This window comes from Electrona antarctica (assembly GCF_951216825.1).
Source record: "Electrona antarctica genome assembly, chromosome: 9".
Taxonomy (NCBI): Eukaryota; Metazoa; Chordata; class Actinopteri; order Myctophiformes; family Myctophidae; genus Electrona; species Electrona antarctica.
In genome coordinates this window covers 2,624,979-2,645,028 of record NC_136790.1, presented here as the reverse complement: position 1 = coordinate 2,645,028, position 20,050 = coordinate 2,624,979, and the positions used below count along the sequence as shown (strand labels likewise).

The 20,050-nt window shown below is 42.9% G+C and overlaps 1 protein-coding gene across 1 annotated transcript in view; it reads left to right on the top strand.

Annotated features, from left to right (window-relative positions):
• rnf123 (ring finger protein 123) overlaps positions 1-20,050 on the top strand; it is a 411,050-nt gene that overhangs the window by 48,864 nt on the left and 342,136 nt on the right. Inside the window, exons 22-24 of the mRNA XM_079509716.1 lie at positions 13,087-13,187; positions 13,541-13,733; positions 14,380-14,525. Of these exons, the coding sequence (XP_079365842.1) occupies positions 13,087-13,187; positions 13,541-13,733; positions 14,380-14,525 (440 nt within the window). The remainder of the gene's footprint in view (positions 1-13,086; positions 13,188-13,540; positions 13,734-14,379; positions 14,526-20,050) is intronic.

The following is a 20,050-nucleotide window of genomic DNA, read 5'->3' as shown; positions in this document are numbered from 1 at the left end:
TCAACACGCTACTTACAACTCGCTTACAATTCGCGGACCTGGCAACACTGCATCCCGTGATTCCCCTCTTTTCATTGGCTGCGCCGCCAACATTGTTGCCACGTCTATGTAAACAAGGCCGCAAACCCTGACTTCCTACAGCCTATACTTACACACACTACCACTCGCTTACAATACGTGGACCTGGCAACACTACATCACCCCTTCCCAATGGCTCAAAACCCCACCACGTGACCCACGTGTTTTTCGTGATACCTTTCAGACTTCCGGAAACACTACCGGAAGTTACACAGTACACACACACACACACACGCACGCGCGCGCGCGCGCACGCACGCACGCACACACACACACAGTGTACAGCCTGCCGGAAACCAAAAGTAGAAGAAGAATAACAACAACACAGGTTCTACACTGATTCTAACTTGGATGGAGAGCGCCGCCATTACATACACAGTTACAATAATGCAAACACGACCGCGTCGACACCTGGCGTGGTACAAACGGGACGAACCGAGGCGCATATATGGATAAGGACAACAACACCAACACTACACGCACACGCGCGCGCTGCAACAACGTGCTGCAACAACGCGCTGCAACACAAAACAGCTGTGTACAACGCAGTGTCACTGCAGATACGTGTGTGTGTGTGCGTGCGTGCGTGCGTGCGTGCGTGCGCGGGGGGGGGTTTGGATCGCCTCGCGATGCAGCTGAAATGGCACGCACGCACACACACACACACGCCACAAAACGCTAATCATATCATCGCATGGCGCTAGGATGAGCGGGCCGAAGGCCCGCGAAATTCTAGTACATATACATATACATATACATATACAGTACATATACATATACATATACATATACATATACATATACATATACATATACATATACAGAGAGCAAGAGAGATTAGTACAGGTACAACTACAAGCAACACAATGCAAGTATGTGTGGTCTGCAAGAATACTGTGCTACAACAATGTATCGACGCAATGCGTCTGTGGGGTCCGTGGTTCATATGTGGCCCATAGACCTTGTCTCTTAGTCTCTTATGAGGGGTCCGTGGTTCATATGTGGCCCGTAGACCTTGTCTTTGAGTCTTTTATGAGTCGTTCATATGTGGCCCATAGACCTTGTCTTTGAGTCTTTTATGAGTCGTTCATATGTGGCCCGTAGACCTTGTCTTTGAGTCTTTTATGAGTCGTTCATATGTGGCCCGTAGACCTTGTCTTTGAGTCTTTTATGAGTCGTTCATATGTGGCCCATAGACCTTGTCTTTGAGTCTTTTATGAGTCGTTCATATGTGGCCCATAGACCTTGTCTTTGAGTCTTTTATGAGTCGTTCATATGTGGCCCATAGACCTTGTCTTTGAGTCTTTTATGAGTCGTTCATATGTGGCCCATAGACCTTGTCTTTGAGTCTTTTATGAGTCGTTCATATGTGGCCCATAGACCTTGTCTTTGAGTCTTTTATGAGTCGTTCATATGTGGCCCATAGACCTTGTCTTTGAGTCTTTTATGAGTCGTTCATATGTGTCCCATAGACCTTGTCTTTGAGTCTTTTATGAGTCGTTCATATGTGGCCCATATACCTTGTCTTTGAGTCTTTTATGAGTCGTTCATATGTGGCCCATAGACCTTGTCTTTGAGTCTTTTATGAGTCGTTCATATGTGGCCCATAGACCTTGTCTTTGAGTCTTTTATGAGTCGTTCATATGTGGCCCATAGACCTTGTCTTTTAGTCTCTTATGAGTCGTTCATATGTGGCCCATAGACCTTGTCTTTGAGTCTTTTATGAGTCGTTCATATGTGGCCCATAGACCTTGTCTTTTAGTCTCTTATGAGTCGTTCATATGTGGCCCATAGACCTTGTCTTTGAGTCTTTTATGAGTCGTTCATATGTGGCCCATAGACCTTGTCTTTGAGTCTTTTATGAGTCGTTCATATGTGGCCCATAGACCTTGTCTTTGAGTCTTTTATGAGTCGTTCATATGTGGCCCATAGACCTTGTCTTTTAGTCTCTTATGAGTCGTTCATATGTGGCCCATAGACCTTGTCTTTGAGTCTTTTATGAGTCGTTCATATGTGGCCCATAGACCTTGTCTTTGAGTCTTTTATGAGTCGTTCATATGTGGCCCATAGACCTTGTCTTTTAGTCTCTTATGAGTCGTTCATATGTGGCCCATAGACCTTGTCTTTGAGTCTTTTATGAGTCGTTCATATGTGGCCCATAGACCTTGTCTTTTAGTCTCTTATGAGTCGTTCATATGTGGCCCATAGACCTTGTCTTTTAGTCTCTTATGAGTCGTTCATATGTGGCCCATAGACCTTGTCTTTGAGTCTTTTATGAGTCGTTCATATGTGGCCCATAGACCTTGTCTTTGAGTCTTTTATGAGTCGTTCATATGTGGCCCATAGACCTTGTCTTTTAGTCTCTTATGAGTCGTTCATATGTGGCCCATAGACCTTGTCTTTGAGTCTTTTATGAGTCGTTCATATGTGGCCCATAGACCTTGTCTTTGAGTCTTTTATGAGTCGTTCATATGTGGCCCATAGACCTTGTCTTTTAGTCTCTTATGAGTCGTTCATATGTGGCCCATAGACCTTGTCTTTGAGTCTTTTATGAGTCGTTCATATGTGGCCCATAGACCTTGTCTTTGAGTCTTTTATGAGTCGTTCATATGTGGCCCATAGACCTTGTCTTTGAGTCTTTTATGAGTCGTTCATATGTGGCCCATAGACCTTGTCTTTGAGTCTTTTATGAGTCGTTCATATGTGGCCCATAGACCTTGTCTTTGAGTCTTTTATGAGTCGTTCATATGTGGCCCATAGACCTTGTCTTTGAGTCTTTTATGAGTCGTTCATATGTGGCCCATATACCTTGTCTTTTAGTCTCTTATGAGTCGTTCATATGTGGCCCATAGACCTTGTCTTTGAGTCTTTTATGAGTCGTTCATATGTGGCCCATAGACCTTGTCTTTTAGTCTTTTATGAGTCGTTCATATGTGGCCCATAGACCTTGTCTTTGAGTCTTTTATGAGTCGTTCATATGTGGCCCATAGACCTTGTCTTTGAGTCTTTTATGAGTCGTTCATATGTGGCCCATAGACCTTGTCTTTTAGTCTTTTATGAGTCGTTCATATGTGGCCCATAGACCTTGTCTTTGAGTCTTTTATGAGTGGCCCATAGACCTTGTCTTTGAGTCTTTTATGAGTGGCCCATAGACCTTGTCTTTTAGTCTTTTATGAGTGGCCCATAGACCTTGTCTTTTAGTCTTTTATGAGTGGCCCATAGACCTTGTCTTTTAGTCTTTTATGAGTGGCCCATAGACCTTGTCTTTTAGTCTCTTATGAGTGGCCCATAGACCTTGTCTTTTATGAGTGCACCGAGCTCCGCTTGGTGAGTGGCTGAAGCAAACGAGACCCTGTCAAACCCTTTCTTTGTCTTGTTTGGTCTCTGTCAAACCCTTTCCCTTTCTCTCTGTCTCTGCCCCGATCTTTTTGAGTGGTGCAACCACTCCAAGGAACAGCAATGTCCGTGTTCAACTATGTGTGTTTGTGTGTGACTGTGTGTGTGACCAGTACCAATGAGCACCAAAAGTGGCTCTGTTGTGCCAGAAACAGAGAGAGAGAGATCGTGTTAGAACCAATAGGAACTGAAATTGGAACGATACAGAGAAGAAATTGGAACGATACAAATTGGAACGATACAGAGAACCAATAGAGGGGAGTTGCACCACTCAGTTCACACGGGGTGTGATTTTTTTCCTCATCCCTTATTTCTCTGTCCTTCCGTCTCATCATATCAGCTGTAGTAACAGCTGCGCCCCACATACGTATGTACGGTAAATCAACAGTTGATTAACCCATTCTGACCTGAGATCAGATTCTATAAATGTCTTCTACATCCTGACAGTTTTCTGAAAAAGCTACGTTTCTATGTCAGTGGTTCTTCGATTTGTCAAAAATAGCAGACCTACAAGCTCGTAGCGCGCCACTCGGTGGCGCGCTATGAGCTTGTAGATCTGCTATTTTTCCAAAGCTAAAGCATAACATAATGCTAACACCAAAAGGGGTTCCCGCCCATAATGGGTTAATCCAGCCCGTCATTTATACCATCATGGGCCCATTCATCCCACCCAGCACGCCTCATGATGCACTGCTCAATATGCAGTATTGATTGATTACCTAACTAATCAACTCCATTGATAACGTCCATTGATAAACCAATGAAACGCATAGTGTTTTCAACAACTCAAAGGGCATGAATCTGGTGTTCACGTCACCCTGGTGAAATTGGTTTACAGAGTTACAATGGATAGTAGATGGAGGAAATGTTTTTGAGCTGTGCTAAGCGCTCCACCATGTGACTGTGTGTGTTTGGGTGTCTATTAGTCGGTAGCAAGCACGGTTACTGTGGCTACGGTCATGTGAGATTATGTGGGTCTACAGCATCATCATCATGAAAAAAGGCACCACGCGCAACATTACTTGCACGCTCTGCTTGCGCAAGTAAAGAATGTCTTATTCCTTCAGTTGTTTCAGTAAGACCTTTTGTGGCACTGTTATTGACATGATGAATGACACAGATTTGTGACTTCGCACAGATGCTCTGGCTTAGGGGCCCCCTGAGATCTTGCGCCACTGGCCCTAGTAGACCCATTGGGCTTAGGGGCCCCCTGAGATCTTGCGCCACTGGCCCTAGTAGACCCATTGGGCTTAGGGGCCCCCTGAGATCCTGCGCCACTGGCCCTAGTAGACCCATTGGGTAATCCATACCTTCCTGATATGCTCTGAGGTCCCCTCGGCCTCTGCTATCTGTTCCAGTAACAACAATAGCCATCCTCCTGTCGGGTCCCTCTGCAGTCGTCTCCTTGACCTGTGGGTCTAGCCATCCGCCCGTCGGGTCCCTCTGCAGTCGTCTCCTTGACCTGTGGGTCTATCCACCTTGAACAGAAATACTCTGACAAACTGTAACCTCTGGCTCTGAGTTATTAATCCCACTCTCCTGTGCTGTACTGTCTCTGTTTCCTGACCTTCCTGCTTTCTCTCCTGTTTTTCGTGCTCCCGCTCTGAGCGCTCTCTTTGTATTCCCTCTTCTTCCCTCGCATTCCCTGCTTCCTCTCTTGTTTTCTTTGGTGCTCCTTCAACCTTTCTTTCATCTCCCTCTCTCTCCTATTCCATTTTCTTCTTTCCCCTCTTCGGTTCAGCTTTGTTCAACCTCTAGCTTCAAAATGTCAATCAAACGGACCACCTTGGCAGTCACTGATGATTCTGAGACCCTTGTGGTTCCAAAAGAGATTTGCCTATGACCTCTACCACAGATTTGTATCAACATTTGAAGGGAGCAGAGATTAGTGTAATTAAATGAGATTTGCGGTTAGAAAAAAAAAAGGAAAACTGGGCACAACATGCCCAGTACTACAATTTCCATCACACATTTCAAGACTACTTGGAGAGGACAGGTGAGGAGAGGACAGGTGCCTCAGAGAGGACAGGTGCCTCAGAGAGGACAGGTGAGGAGAGGACAAGTGAGGAGAGGACAGGTGGAGAGGACAGGTGCCTCAGAGAGGACAGGTGAGGAGAGGACAAGTGAGGAGAGGACAGGTGGAGAGGACAGGTGCCTCAGTTGAATTTGCGAGACAAGGAGCATCAGCATTTATATACTGCTAGCTAGATAGTAGTGTATGAAGGGTGCCATTTTTTGTACCTGATTGCTATTGCAATCAGGTACTTATCAGTATTCACAGCTTCACAAGATTAAAATAATGGTGGATCAAAGTTATATGATGAGTAGTCTTAAGTCTTAGATTAGAGCATCCTTTTTTCTGTTTTTCTCTGCTACCCCCACCCTTGTAACATGTGGCACACTCAAAGAATCACAATGAAAATCAACTCACGTTATTCTTGCGCTACGAGCGCTACGAGCTTGTAGGTGTACTATTTTTTTTAAATCGTGAAGATGCGGCACAAATCTTTGAATATATATTCTTTCAGAGCGAATGTTTTTTTTAATTTTGACGTCAGGCCAAAATGAGTTAATTCTTATGTCAATATTGGCCACCTTGGATTGTCATCATAGTTCAGTCTCCTCATAGTTCAGTCTCATCATAGTTCAGTCTCCTCATAGTTCAGTCTCCTCATAGTTCATAGTTCAGTCTCCTCATAGTTCAGTCTCATCATAGTTCAGTCTCATCATAGTTCAGTCTCCTCATAGTTCAGTCTCCTCATAGTTCATAGTTCAGTCTCCTCATAGTTCAGTCTCCTCATAGTTCATAGTTCAGTCTCCTCATAGTTCAGTCTCCTCATAGTTCAGTCTCCTCATAGTTCATAGTTCAGTCTCCTCATAGTTCAGTCTCCTCATAGTTCAGTCTCATCATAGTTCAGTCTCCTCATAGTTCATAGTTCAGTCTCCTCATAGTTCAGTCTCATCATAGTTCAGTCTCCTCAGTTCAGTCTCCTCATAGTTCAGTCTCCTCATAGTTCAGTCTCCTCATAGTTCAGTCTCCTCATAGTTCATAGTTCAGTCTCCTCATAGTTCAGTCTCATCATAGTTCATAGTTCAGTCTCCTCATAGTTCAGTCTCATCATAGTTCAGTCTCATAGTTCAGTCTCATCATAGTTCAGTCTCATCATAGTTCAGTCTCCTCATAGTTCAGTCTCCTCATAGTTCAGTCTCCTCATAGTTCAGTCTCCTCATAGTTCAGTCTCATCATAGTTCAGTCTCCTCATAGTTCAGTCTCCTCATAGTTCAGTCTCATCATAGTTCAGTCTCATAGTTCAGTCTCCTCATAGTTCAGTCTCATCATAGTTCAGTCTCATCATAGTTCAGTCTCCTCATAGTTCAGTCTCATCATAGTTCAGTCTCATCATAGTTCAGTCTCCTCATAGTTCAGTCTCCTCATAGTTCAGTCTCATCATAGTTCAGTCTCATCATAGTTCAGTCTCCTCATAGTTCAGTCTCCTCATAGTTCAGTCTCCTCATAGTTCAGTCTCCTCATAGTTCAGTCTCATCATAGTTCAGTCTCCTCATAGTTCAGTCTCCTCATAGTTCAGTCTCCTCATAGTTCAGTCTCATCATAGTTCAGTCTCCTCATAGTTCAGTCTCATAGTTCAGTCTCCTCATAGTTCAGTCTCCTCATAGTTCAGTCTCCTCATAGTTCAGTCTCATCATAGTTCAGTCTCATCATAGTTCAGTCTCCTCATAGTTCAGTCTCATAGTTCAGTCTCCTCATAGTTCAGTCTCATCATAGTTCAGTCTCATCATAGTTCAGTCTCATCATAGTTCAGTCTCATCATAGTTCAGTCTCTTCATAGTTCAGTCTCATAGTTCAGACTCATCATAGTTCAGTCTCATCATAGTTCAGTCTCATCATAGTTCAGTCTCCTCATAGTTCAGTCTCATCATAGTTCAGTCTCATCATAGTTCAGTCTCTTCATAGTTCAGTCTCATCATAGTTCAGTCTCTTCATAGTTCAGTCTCATATTTCAGTCTCATCATAGTTCAGTCTCATCATAGTTCAGTCTCATCATAGTTCAGTCTCATCATAGTTCAGTCTCATCATAGTTCAGTCTCATCATAGTTCAGTCTCATAGTTCAGTCTCATCATAGTTCAGTCTCTTCATAGTTCAGTCTCTTCATAGTTCAGTCTCCTCATAGTTCAGTCTCATCATAGTTCAGTCTCATCATAGTTCAGTCTCCTCATAGTTCAGTCTCATAGTTCAGTCTCCTCATAGTTCAGTCTCCTCATAGTTCAGTCTCATCATAGTTCAGTCTCATCATAGTTCAGTCTCTTCATAGTTCAGTCTCCTCATAGTTCAGTCTCCTCATAGTTCAGTCTCCTCATAGTTCAGTCTCATCATAGTTCAGTCTCCTCATAGTTCAGTCTCATAGTTCAGTCTCCTCATAGTTCAGTCTCATAGTTCAGTCTCATCATAGTTCAGTCTCCTCATAGTTCAGTCTCCTCATAGTTCAGTCTCCTCATAGTTCAGTCTCATAGTTCAGTCTCCTCATAGTTCAGTCTCATCATAGTTCAGTCTCATAGTTCAGTCTCCTCATAGTTCAGTCTCATCATAGTTCAGTCTCATCATAGTTCAGTCTCATAGTTCAGTCTCATCATAGTTCAGTCTCCTCAGAGTTCAGTCTCATAGTTCAGTCTCATCATAGTTCAGTCTCCTCAGAGTTCAGTCTCATAGTTCAGTCTCCTCATAGTTCAGTCTCATAGTTCAGTCTCCTCATAGTTCAGTCTCCTCATAGTTCAGTCTCATAGTTCAGTCTCCTCATAGTTCAGTCTCATCATAGTTCAGTCTCATAGTTCAGTCTCCTCATAGTTCAGTCTCATCATAGTTCAGTCTCATCATAGTTCAGTCTCCTCATAGTTCAGTCTCATAGTTCAGTCTCATCATAGTTCAGTCTCATAGTTCAGTCTCCTCATAGTTCAGTCTCATCATAGTTCAGTCTCATAGTTCAGTCTCCTCATAGTTCAGTCTCATCATAGTTCAGTCTCATCATAGTTCAGTCTCCTCATAGTTCAGTCTCATAGTTCAGTCTCATCATAGTTCAGTCTCATAGTTCAGTCTCATAGTTCAGTCTCCTCATAGTTCAGTCTCATCATAGTTCAGTCTCCTCATAGTTCAGTCTCATAGTTCAGTCTCATCATAGTTCAGTCTCCTCATAGTTCAGTCTCATCATAGTTCAGTCTCATCATAGTTCAGTCTCATAGTTCAGTCTCATCATAGTTCAGTCTCCTCATAGTTCAGTCTCCTCATAGTTCAGTCTCCTCATAGTTCAGTCTCCTCATAGTTCAGTCTCATCATAGTTCAGTCTCCTCATAGTTCAGTCTCCTCATAGTTCAGTCTCCTCATAGTTCAGTCTCCTCATAGTTCAGTCTCATCATAGTTCAGTCTCCTCATAGTTCAGTCTCCTCATAGTTCAGTCTCATAGTTCAGTCTCCTCATAGTTCAGTCTCATCATAGTTCAGTCTCATCATAGTTCAGTCTCCTCATAGTTCAGTCTCATCATAGTTCAGTCTCATCATAGTTCAGTCTCCTCATAGTTCAGTCTCCTCATAGTTCAGTCTCATCATAGTTCAGTCTCATCATAGTTCAGTCTCCTCATAGTTCAGTCTCCTCATAGTTCAGTCTCCTCATAGTTCAGTCTCCTCATAGTTCAGTCTCATCATAGTTCAGTCTCCTCATAGTTCAGTCTCATCATAGTTCAGTCTCCTCATAGTTCAGTCTCATAGTTCAGTCTCCTCATAGTTCAGTCTCCTCATAGTTCAGTCTCCTCATAGTTCAGTCTCATCATAGTTCAGTCTCATCATAGTTCAGTCTCCTCATAGTTCAGTCTCATAGTTCAGTCTCCTCATAGTTCAGTCTCATCATAGTTCAGTCTCATCATAGTTCAGTCTCATCATAGTTCAGTCTCATCATAGTTCAGTCTCTTCATAGTTCAGTCTCATAGTTCAGACTCATCATAGTTCAGTCTCATCATAGTTCAGTCTCATCATAGTTCAGTCTCCTCATAGTTCAGTCTCATCATAGTTCAGTCTCATCATAGTTCAGTCTCTTCATAGTTCAGTCTCATCATAGTTCAGTCTCTTCATAGTTCAGTCTCATATTTCAGTCTCATCATAGTTCAGTCTCATCATAGTTCAGTCTCATCATAGTTCAGTCTCATCATAGTTCAGTCTCATCATAGTTCAGTCTCCTCATAGTTCAGTCTCATCATAGTTCAGTCTCATCATAGTTCAGTCTCATAGTTCAGTCTCATCATAGTTCAGTCTCTTCATAGTTCAGTCTCTTCATAGTTCAGTCTCCTCATAGTTCAGTCTCATCATAGTTCAGTCTCATCATAGTTCAGTCTCCTCATAGTTCAGTCTCATAGTTCAGTCTCCTCATAGTTCAGTCTCATCATAGTTCAGTCTCATCATAGTTCAGTCTCCTCATAGTTCAGTCTCATAGTTCAGTCTCCTCATAGTTCAGTCTCATCATAGTTCAGTCTCCTCATAGTTCAGTCTCATAGTTCAGTCTCCTCATAGTTCAGTCTCATAGTTCAGTCTCATCATAGTTCAGTCTCCTCATAGTTCAGTCTCCTCATAGTTCAGTCTCATCATAGTTCAGTCTCCTCATAGTTCAGTCTCATAGTTCAGTCTCCTCATAGTTCAGTCTCATAGTTCAGTCTCATCATAGTTCAGTCTCCTCATAGTTCAGTCTCCTCATAGTTCAGTCTCCTCATAGTTCAGTCTCCTCATAGTTCAGTCTCATAGTTCAGTCTCCTCATAGTTCAGTCTCATCATAGTTCAGTCTCATAGTTCAGTCTCCTCATAGTTCAGTCTCATCATAGTTCAGTCTCATCATAGTTCAGTCTCATAGTTCAGTCTCATCATAGTTCAGTCTCCTCAGAGTTCAGTCTCATAGTTCAGTCTCCTCATAGTTCAGTCTCATAGTTCAGTCTCCTCATAGTTCAGTCTCATCATAGTTCAGTCTCATAGTTCAGTCTCCTCATAGTTCAGTCTCATCATAGTTCAGTCTCATAGTTCAGTCTCCTCATAGTTCAGTCTCATCATAGTTCAGTCTCATAGTTCAGTCTCCTCATAGTTCAGTCTCATCATAGTTCAGTCTCCTCATAGTTCAGTCTCATAGTTCAGTCTCATCATAGTTCAGTCTCATAGTTCAGTCTCATAGTTCAGTCTCCTCATAGTTCAGTCTCATCATAGTTCAGTCTCCTCATAGTTCAGTCTCATAGTTCAGTCTCATCATAGTTCAGTCTCCTCATAGTTCAGTCTCATCATAGTTCAGTCTCATAGTTCAGTCTCATCATAGTTCAGTCTCCTCATAGTTCAGTCTCCTCATAGTTCAGTCTCCTCATAGTTCAGTCTCCTCATAGTTCAGTCTCCTCATAGTTCAGTCTCCTCATAGTTCAGTCTCCTCATAGTTCAGTCTCCTCATAGTTCAGTCTCCTCATAGTTCAGTCTCCTCATAGTTCAGTCTCATCATAGTTCAGTCTCATAGTTCAGTCTCCTCATAGTTCAGTCTCATCATAGTTCAGTCTCATAGTTCAGTCTCCTCATAGTTCAGTCTCCTCATAGTTCAGTCTCATCATAGTTCAGTCTCCTCATAGTTCAGTCTCATCATAGTTCAGTCTCCTCATAGTTCAGTCTCCTCATAGTTCAGTCTCCTCATAGTTCAGTCTCCTCATAGTTCAGTCTCCTCATAGTTCAGTCTCCTCATAGTTCAGTCTCATCATAGTTCAGTCTCCTCATAGTTCAGTCTCCTCATAGTTCAGTCTCATAGTTCAGTCTCATAGTTCAGTCTCCTCATAGTTCAGTCTCATCATAGTTCAGTCTCCTCATAGTTCAGTCTCCTCATAGTTCAGTCTCATCATAGTTCAGTCTCATCATAGTTCAGTCTCATCATAGTTCAGTCTCATCATAGTTCAGTCTCATCATAGTTCAGTCTCATCATAGTTCAGTCTCATAGTTCAGTCTCCTCATAGTTCAGTCTCCTCATAGTTCAGTCTCATCATAGTTCAGTCTCATCATAGTTCAGTCTCATCATAGTTCAGTCTCCTCATAGTTCAGTCTCCTCATAGTTCAGTCTCCTCATAGTTCAGTCTCCTCATAGTTCAGTCTCATAGTTCAGTCTCCTCATAGTTCAGTCTCATCATAGTTCAGTCTCATCATAGTTCAGTCTCCTCATAGTTCAGTCTCATCATAGTTCAGTCTCATCATAGTTCAGTCTCATCATAGTTCAGTCTCATCATAGTTCAGTCTCATCATAGTTCAGTCTCATAGTTCAGTCTCATCATAGTTCAGTCTCCTCATAGTTCGTCATAGTTCAGTCTCATAGTTCAGTCTCCTCATAGTTCAGTCTCCTCTCCTCATAGGTCAGTTCTCTCTCTCCTCTAGTAGAACAGATGTGTCCGTCCCGCTTGCCCTGCTGGCTGCTTGTCCACTATGTTCCCCTAGAGGACGTGGCACAGTAATTCAAACGGGATTTATGGACAGGTCTGTGGGTTGGCTGAATTTTATGATGTAGCAGATTTATTTATACTGTGTGGGAAATGAGAAAAGACAACAAGGTCCCGGAGCCTCTGGTGCTGCTGACACACAGAGGTCACTTCTCGTCACTGTCGGGCAGAGACCTTGCTCTGTATCTCCATATTTCAACTTTTAATGTTTTTTCGTAAATGAATGCCCTACGACTACGTCATACTATGGTGTCACACAAGAGTAGCAAAAAATAGCTGATCTACAAGCTCACAGTGAAGGTGTGTCTGTCTGTGGGCTTTACAAACATTAGTAGAAGAGTAGAAAATGTCTATTAATATTTTTGAGTGGTGCCTAAACGCTCCAACTAACAGCTATGTGTGTCTGTTTGTCCGCCCGTCCGTCCGTCCCTGTGGGGCGTGGGAACCTCCTGATTGGGACACACACTCACGTACGCACACACACAGTAACTATAACAATAAAAGTGTAGTTGCACCGCTCAGTTCAGACGGGTCTGAATTTTTTTTTAATGTATTAGGGCATGCCTAAAATAGGGATGTCAGGTGGTGGTTCTGCCAGAGAAATGTTTTCAGATTCTTGGGAGAGGGTTTTTGTCTTGTTTTGATCCTTGGTACTTTGTAGTGGTTTGTGCAGGTCCCAAACGGGCCTCACTCTCTTGGTTTGTGCAGGTCCCAAACGGGCCTCACTCTCTTGGTTTGGCGAAAACACATCCAGTTCTGTAGGCCGTGTTCAGATGATGAAATGATTTTCATAACATAAGGATGAATCAAGCTTGTTATGAATTGATGAGAATGTTTTTATTGGGTACGCAGTGTGTGTTGTTGTTCCCAGCATCATGCTGGGAACAACAACAGACATTAAACTGTGCTTGTGCCCTTTCTTCTTGGGTTTTTGTTTGCAGTTTGTTTTTTCTCAGGGAAGATAATTGTCTGGAATCTTTCTGGTCTCTGCTGTGTGCCCTCTCTTCTCGGCAGGTGTTTCTATACAGATAAGGGAGACGGTTCTATCAATATTGAAACGTGGCCTAAATGTAAAACACAAAACTTTTCTGTTTACCTTTGTCTGCGCAGATGACCTGGCCAGTAAAGCCAACATCATCATCGACCCTGCAGAGATCCAGACCACTTCCATGGATGATCTGGATGAAGACGAAGAGAGTGGAGCAGCACAGGTTTGTTTGTTTTTATTTAGAAATATCATTAACAATTGTACTGCAACAGCACCATGTCCAAAACCAAGGCTGCACAATATATCGTTATCGTATCGTTCAAGGTATGAACATGAGCAATATCAGTATTGCAAAAAAGGCAAAGGTATCGCGATATCGATATATCGTCAATATATGTATCGATATATCGTCCACTTCTAAAGCCAGCAACATCCCTGTGTGTGTGTGTGTGTGTGTGTGTGTGTGTGTGTGTGTGTGTGTGTGTGTGTGTGTGTGTGTGTGTGTGTGTGTGTTGTGTGTTGTGTGTTGTGTGGTGTGTGGTGTGTGGTGTGGTGTGTTGTGTGTGTCTTTTCCAGAGGCCGTTTGGTGCTGTAGCTATGGGTGGAGCACTGGCCCGGCCCAGCTGGCTCAGTTCTCCCACATTGGGTCGGGCCAACCGCTTCCTCAGCACGGCCGCCGTCAGCCTGATGACCCCCAGGCGGCCGCTGGCCCCGCCCGAGAAGGTCAAAGTTCGAACCCTCACCGTGGAACAGAGGACCGAGGAGGACAGTGAGTTACAGAAGACCTTTTATACACTTATGTTTAGGACTATATGGGCTATGACTACACACACACACACACACACACACACACACACACACACACACACACACACACACACACACACACTGTGCATTCACTTCTAGTCATTTTTACTAGTTGACTAGTTGCCTAGTTTACTAGTCGACTAGTCGACTAGTTATGTAAAAAAATATATATATATTTTTAATATAAATATTTGTACATTGAAAAACTGTGTACATGGTGACTATAACTATAATCTACCTGATCTTGAGGCCTACAAAATCGTGAAAAAAAAAATATATATATATATTTTTTCAAATCAACTAGTCAACTGGTACCAACAAGGTCGACTAGTGGATTTACTAGTCGACTAGTAAACTAGTCGACTAGTTGCTTAATGCCCTAACACACACGCACGCACACGCACGCACACACACACACACACACACACACACACACACACACACACACACACGCACACACACCTCCTATATGAGGTTATTGGTTGTAATCCCATTGGTGTAATCCCACCCCATCTCTTCTGCCTTTTTCATCTTCTTCTTTCATTATGCTTTCACACCCCCCCCCCCCCCCCCCCCCCCCTCCCCCCGTTTTCAACAATGACCTCAAGTTGAGGGAAGCCATGGTAACGATGGCCTGTTGCTGGGGCGACCATTGGTAGAGCCAGACCAGCCAATCGCAGAGAAGTCCCTCCTGGAGATCGTCGATGGCATCGTAATGATGTACAACCTGAGTGTCCATCAGCAACTGGGAAAGGTGTGTGTGTGTGTGTGTGTGTGTGTGTGTGTCTGTGTCTGTGTCTGTGTCTGTGTCTGTGTCTGTGTGTGTGTGTGTGTGTGGTGAATTGGATCTAATGGTATTCTAATTCCGATCAGTGTCCTTCTGGCTTGTCTGTCACCAGTACCTATCAGTGTCACCAGCATCACGTCAATGAAGTGGACAGAAAATACATGGCATTCACATCAGAGGTCTTATAATGTGCCTCATTCACATCAGAGGTCTTATAATGTGCCTCATTCACATCAGAGGTCTTATAATGTGCCTATATATTATATTGGATCAATCCCATGGCGGTAATAGAACTCATAAAGCAAATGCCACACGGGACTCCGGTAATGAAAAACCTGAGGAGAAAGATCAAACCCCCTCTGGTGACTTGATCTCTTATATGGCAGTAATCACAAAGGGCTTAGAGCAGCTGGGTGGCTTTGTGGGCAGATTAATGTTGTATCCGCTCAATAAGGACCGACAGAGTGCTTGTTTAAGGTTCTAGATCACCAGAGGTTCTTCTAAGACCTCCACCCTGCACATTTCTTTAACCCATTTAGGCCTAGCCTGGAACTCACCTATGCTTTTTATGGCATAGTTTCTCCCGGCAGGATCCGCCGGGAGAAACTATGCGCAGCTGCGCGACATGAGACTAATTACTTAGAGCGACAGAGAGAGAGAGAGGAGTGTGTGTGTGTGTGTGTGTACATGTGTGCGAGTGTCAATTTAACAAAGGTGCGGACGATCAGAAATCAGCAGAGAGTGAGTGATGTTTGCGCTACTCTATGCCGAATTGAAGTGGACTCGGACCCAGACTTTTTTTTTCTCCCTGGAAATAAAAACGTCTGGGTTTCCGAGGCTAATTTAGGCCTGACCTCAAAATTTAAAAAGATTCTTCTAAATCCTCCAGTTTTCTGAAATAAATATTTTCACGATTTTTCAAAAATAGCAGACCTACAAGCTCATAGCGCGCCACTCGGTGGCGCGCTATGAGCTTGTAGATCTGCTATTTTTCAATAGCTAAATTATAACAATGTTTAAAACACCAACAGGGGTTCCCGCCCAGAATGGGTTAGCGTACGTAGCTTGTATTCATAGGCACATTCTGTGGAAGCCCATTTCTGCTCAATGAATACAAATAATAGATAGGGTCAGTTTTGTCTTGCCTTTCCAACTATATTTTATTCTTTATCTCCAAATTATGTTTTTCTTCCCCTTCACAAATGCGAGAAGCAATTTTGTGAAAGAATCTCAGAGATATTATTACAAATAAAGCCAGTGTTGGTCGGGGTGGTGTTGCAGTCTCTTGTTTGTTATCAGTCGCGTCTCTTGTTTACGAAGATAATCACGTAGAGCCGCAAAGTTGCATCAAACAAAACATATTTATTTCTGAGCGTTACTCAGTCACATAAACTTTGGATTAAATTTCAAATGTGGGAGGAAACCGCTATTCGATTTCGAACCCATCAAATGCATAGTATAATTAAATAACCGAGAAAATGTACTATTCATATAGCAGGCGATAATACTAGAACAAATGCAAATCACATACATAGAAAATGGCTTCAGACAAAGTCAGAATTGTGTGAGAACACAAATTTGGATCTTTTTATTTGTACGTACTTCCACGTAGAATACACCTCATATGTGAAGCCTCTATGATTCTGAACTATAATGTTGGCTTTCTGCAAAGGTGTGAACTGGTAAACTGGTCTAACTTACTCAGTTTCAAAAAAAACAAACAAGGGGGTGATCACCACTACACGCGCACCACTACAGGCTCACACTGACGGTTCAGAAATGCTTTGGGCAAACAGCATATCGCACAAAACGGAGTGCTTCGACCTGTAGAGCAGCATCAAACCTTCGTCTGCATTTTGCCATCGTCTCACCCACCGGTTCTCACGGCATGGAGCTCTGCGACGCCGACGCGTGCCTCAAGAGAGGAGCAACACGGCGGGTGTTCCAGGAAACAATGGTTTAGCTGATGGTGCGTTTCCAGCAACACATCAGTGTTATCCACCGCTTAGTTTTCACTACAGTACAGCAGGGTGGTTTATGGCAGCAGATTCTGATTCTAGTTTTAGTCACAGTCTCTTGAATAGTTTTCATTTAGTCTTAGTCATATTTCAGTCACCTGGAATGTTTTAGTGTTAGTCTAGTTTTAGTCATAGGGCAGTATTATGCGTGTCTTAAGTACCATGTCTTATTACTTAACTTAAGACCTGGAGGCGTGATCAATGCCATTTGGCTATTCTGAGTGGCCAAACAGCATTGACCACGCCTCCAGGTCATAAGTCATAAGACCTGGTACTTAACTCTTAGCCTGCCGCCATTAATTAATCCCTCGATTGCGTATTGCCATGGTTTAATCACGCGTGACACTTACTTTGAAGAGCCAAATATCCGTATCGCATTTTACTATGAAACCATTCCGTGTGTGTTGACGAAGCTGGTGCTCGTTCTCTCGGTCGGTGGTGGAAAAAGTGGACCGCGAGTATCACAGCGCCTGCTACAGGCCGTTGAAAACGCTTGTCTGGGACAAAGCGTCCTCTGCAATGTCGCTTCTGTGAGATAAAGCCGTCTGAAAACAGAGCCGGCAATGTTAGTGGATGCGCGCGCATTTTCAAAATGGCCGCGCCCATTGTGTCAGAAGCATAACAAAGCTAACGGACGGTAGATTTCGATACGATCGTATTAAAACATGCATTAATGAATACATCGCTGTTAAAACGGCTTTTCCGTTTGTGGCAGGCTACAAGATTCTACGTGTTAATATTCCTATGTTCCTGGCGGGTAAACGATTAAGACACGCATAATACTGCCCATGGTCTCTTGAATAGTTTTCATTTAGTCTTAGTCATATTTCAGTCACCTGGAATGTTTTAGTGTTGGTCTAGTTTTAGTCGACTAAATATCATACGATTTTAGTTGACTAAATCTACAGTTGATTTAGTCGACTAAAATGTGTTTTGGTCAGGCCTTGATGCCGTCGTAATGACTGTTTTTTCACTTGCTGAAAATAGCCGATCTACAAGCCCACAACGCGTCGCAGTGTAAAATTAGTTGACTTATACTGGATCTCTTGTCCACTAGTCCCTTCCTAACATTTTAGTCTACCTGTAGTTTTTATTTGTTGACGAAATCGTCAGTATATTTTAGTCTTCGTTTTAGTCATCATAGCTTAGTTTTCATGTAGTTTCCGTTTAGTTTTCGTCAGTGGAAAAAGGTAGTCGGCGAACATTTTTCCGTCTTAGTTTTAGTCGAGGAAAACAGCACTGCAGTACAGTCTGTTCAAGCTTATCGTTTCAATGAAGTCTGTGGGTAGTTTGCATGTTTGTTCTTTTCTTTGTTTGGACAGGTTAGTAGGAAAGGTGAGAGGTTGTCAGCATAGGAGAGGCACAGAGCTCTGGCAGAAGACATAACATCTGTTATGTACCAAACACTGTGAATCAATCAATCCTATTCGGAGTTTATGGGAGAACATGTCGTCCTGTGCTTGAATATGTTATGTTCAGAGACTACAAAAGGATTTATTTTGCCTGCTATTGCAAAAAGGTTCATGTTTAATGTTTTATTCATGTAGGCAGAGGGTGTGCCCTTATTCTTGAGTAAGAAATGTTTTATCAAAGTGAAATGTATTGTTATTTTATAATTATATCATACTACAATTCACTCAATGTCTGTCTTAGTGAGTGAATGAGTCTCTGACACGGTGCGTCAGGATAGATTTTCTGTCATTTTGAAATGGCAGGAGAGAAAAAACACACTTTTTGCTCTTCCACCTACAGCTTTTGTGCAAATCTCACAAAAAAAAGTACACATGATCTCTGGACCTCCGCTTAAAACACCACAGGCAGAACTGTCATAGTCCGTATCATTCGGATGTAATCTGCGTCCAAAGTTAGTGGGAGGGGCCTGTTTTACAAAAAAAATCACACCCGTGTGAACTGAGTGGTTTAAGGTCTTATATAGACTGATCAGCTGTGGTCTGACGTAATGTGTGACGTAATGAAATCATACCCGTGTGAACTGGGTGACCATAGCAACCATGCTTATTTTTTGGTACGAACAGACAGACAGACAAACTAACAAAGCCAGTTGTAGGAGTGGTTTACACCACTCAAAATGACAAATCACCAACGGAATGTCCAATCCACCCGAAAATTTCATTCACATGTCGAGGGTGGTTTAATCAACAGAGAGCCCAAAGCAATTCCATTTTTGCCCACCACCCCTGCACATTTCTTTAACGTAGCTTGTTTTCATAGGCACATATACTGTAATACTGTGGAATCCCATTTGAATGACGATCGTCCCGATTTCCGATCACCTGATCCGATCGGGACAACCCTTATTGCAGCCATAACGTTGGCTTATCTGTAGATTGTACACACCCATTTAATGCACATCTATCCTTGCATACGTTTTGAGGGAACAGCTGTAGCAAGTCATCTACGGCTTCCCCTAGAGTGCAGTGAGTATATATATATATACACAGGGATTTCTTTCAGAAAGCGTTGTCTAACAATCGTCCACTGTGTTTGTGATGGCTCACGACGGGTTGCCACTAACACACACTGATGCCAATGTCCTCTGTTGGACGGGTTGCCACTAACACACTGATGCCAATGTCCTCTGTTGGACGGGTTGCCACTAACACACTGATGCCAATGTCCTCTGTTGGACGGGTTGCCACTAACACACTGATGCCAATGTCCTCTGTTGGAGAGGAGAACATTGAGTACATGCAGAATGACAGACGCATGGTAGTACATACAGTGCATAGACTCCAGGGCTGGGCAACGTAGACGATGGAGAGGAGCCACTATATTTCCACACTCACTCCCTAGGACCATATATTGCTGTTGTAGCAAAAATAGCTGATCTACAAGCTCAAAACGCGTCGCGCTGCGACACGTTTTGAGCTTGTAGATCGGCTATTTTGCTATTTGCTATTTGCTATTTTGCTATATTGCTATGTTCGAATTGAAATCTTGATTTTTTTTTTGCTATTTTTGAATTGGAATCCTGAAAATTAACATTTAATATGTAATTTCAAATGCCTTTAATTATACTTGTGTTGAGCAAATGAGCTACTAATTTAGACTGAAGTAAATTTAAGCGGATCATGTTTGCATGTTGTGGAATTGTAAACAGCTGAAACCAATATTATATCAGTATTCTGGCATTAACCTGAGGGCCGCATTGAGTGAAGGTGGGGGCCGCATGTGGCCCCCCGGGCCGCCAGTTGCCCACCCCTGGCATAGACCATAATGACAGCAATACATACGTAGCCGGTGGGGAATGCAGAGGATGAAAGCATATATAGCTCTGGATTGCACTGCTGAATTGCAAATGAAATTCCTGGATCGTAACGGAAATCCATTCCCACTGCACCGCGTGCACTCGTACTGTACCAAATCTAGAGGTTCTACCCTGTATTTATTACTCTGTTCTGTTTTTAAATGATTCCACACGCGTAATCTGTGTTCAATCAAATTATACCCCGG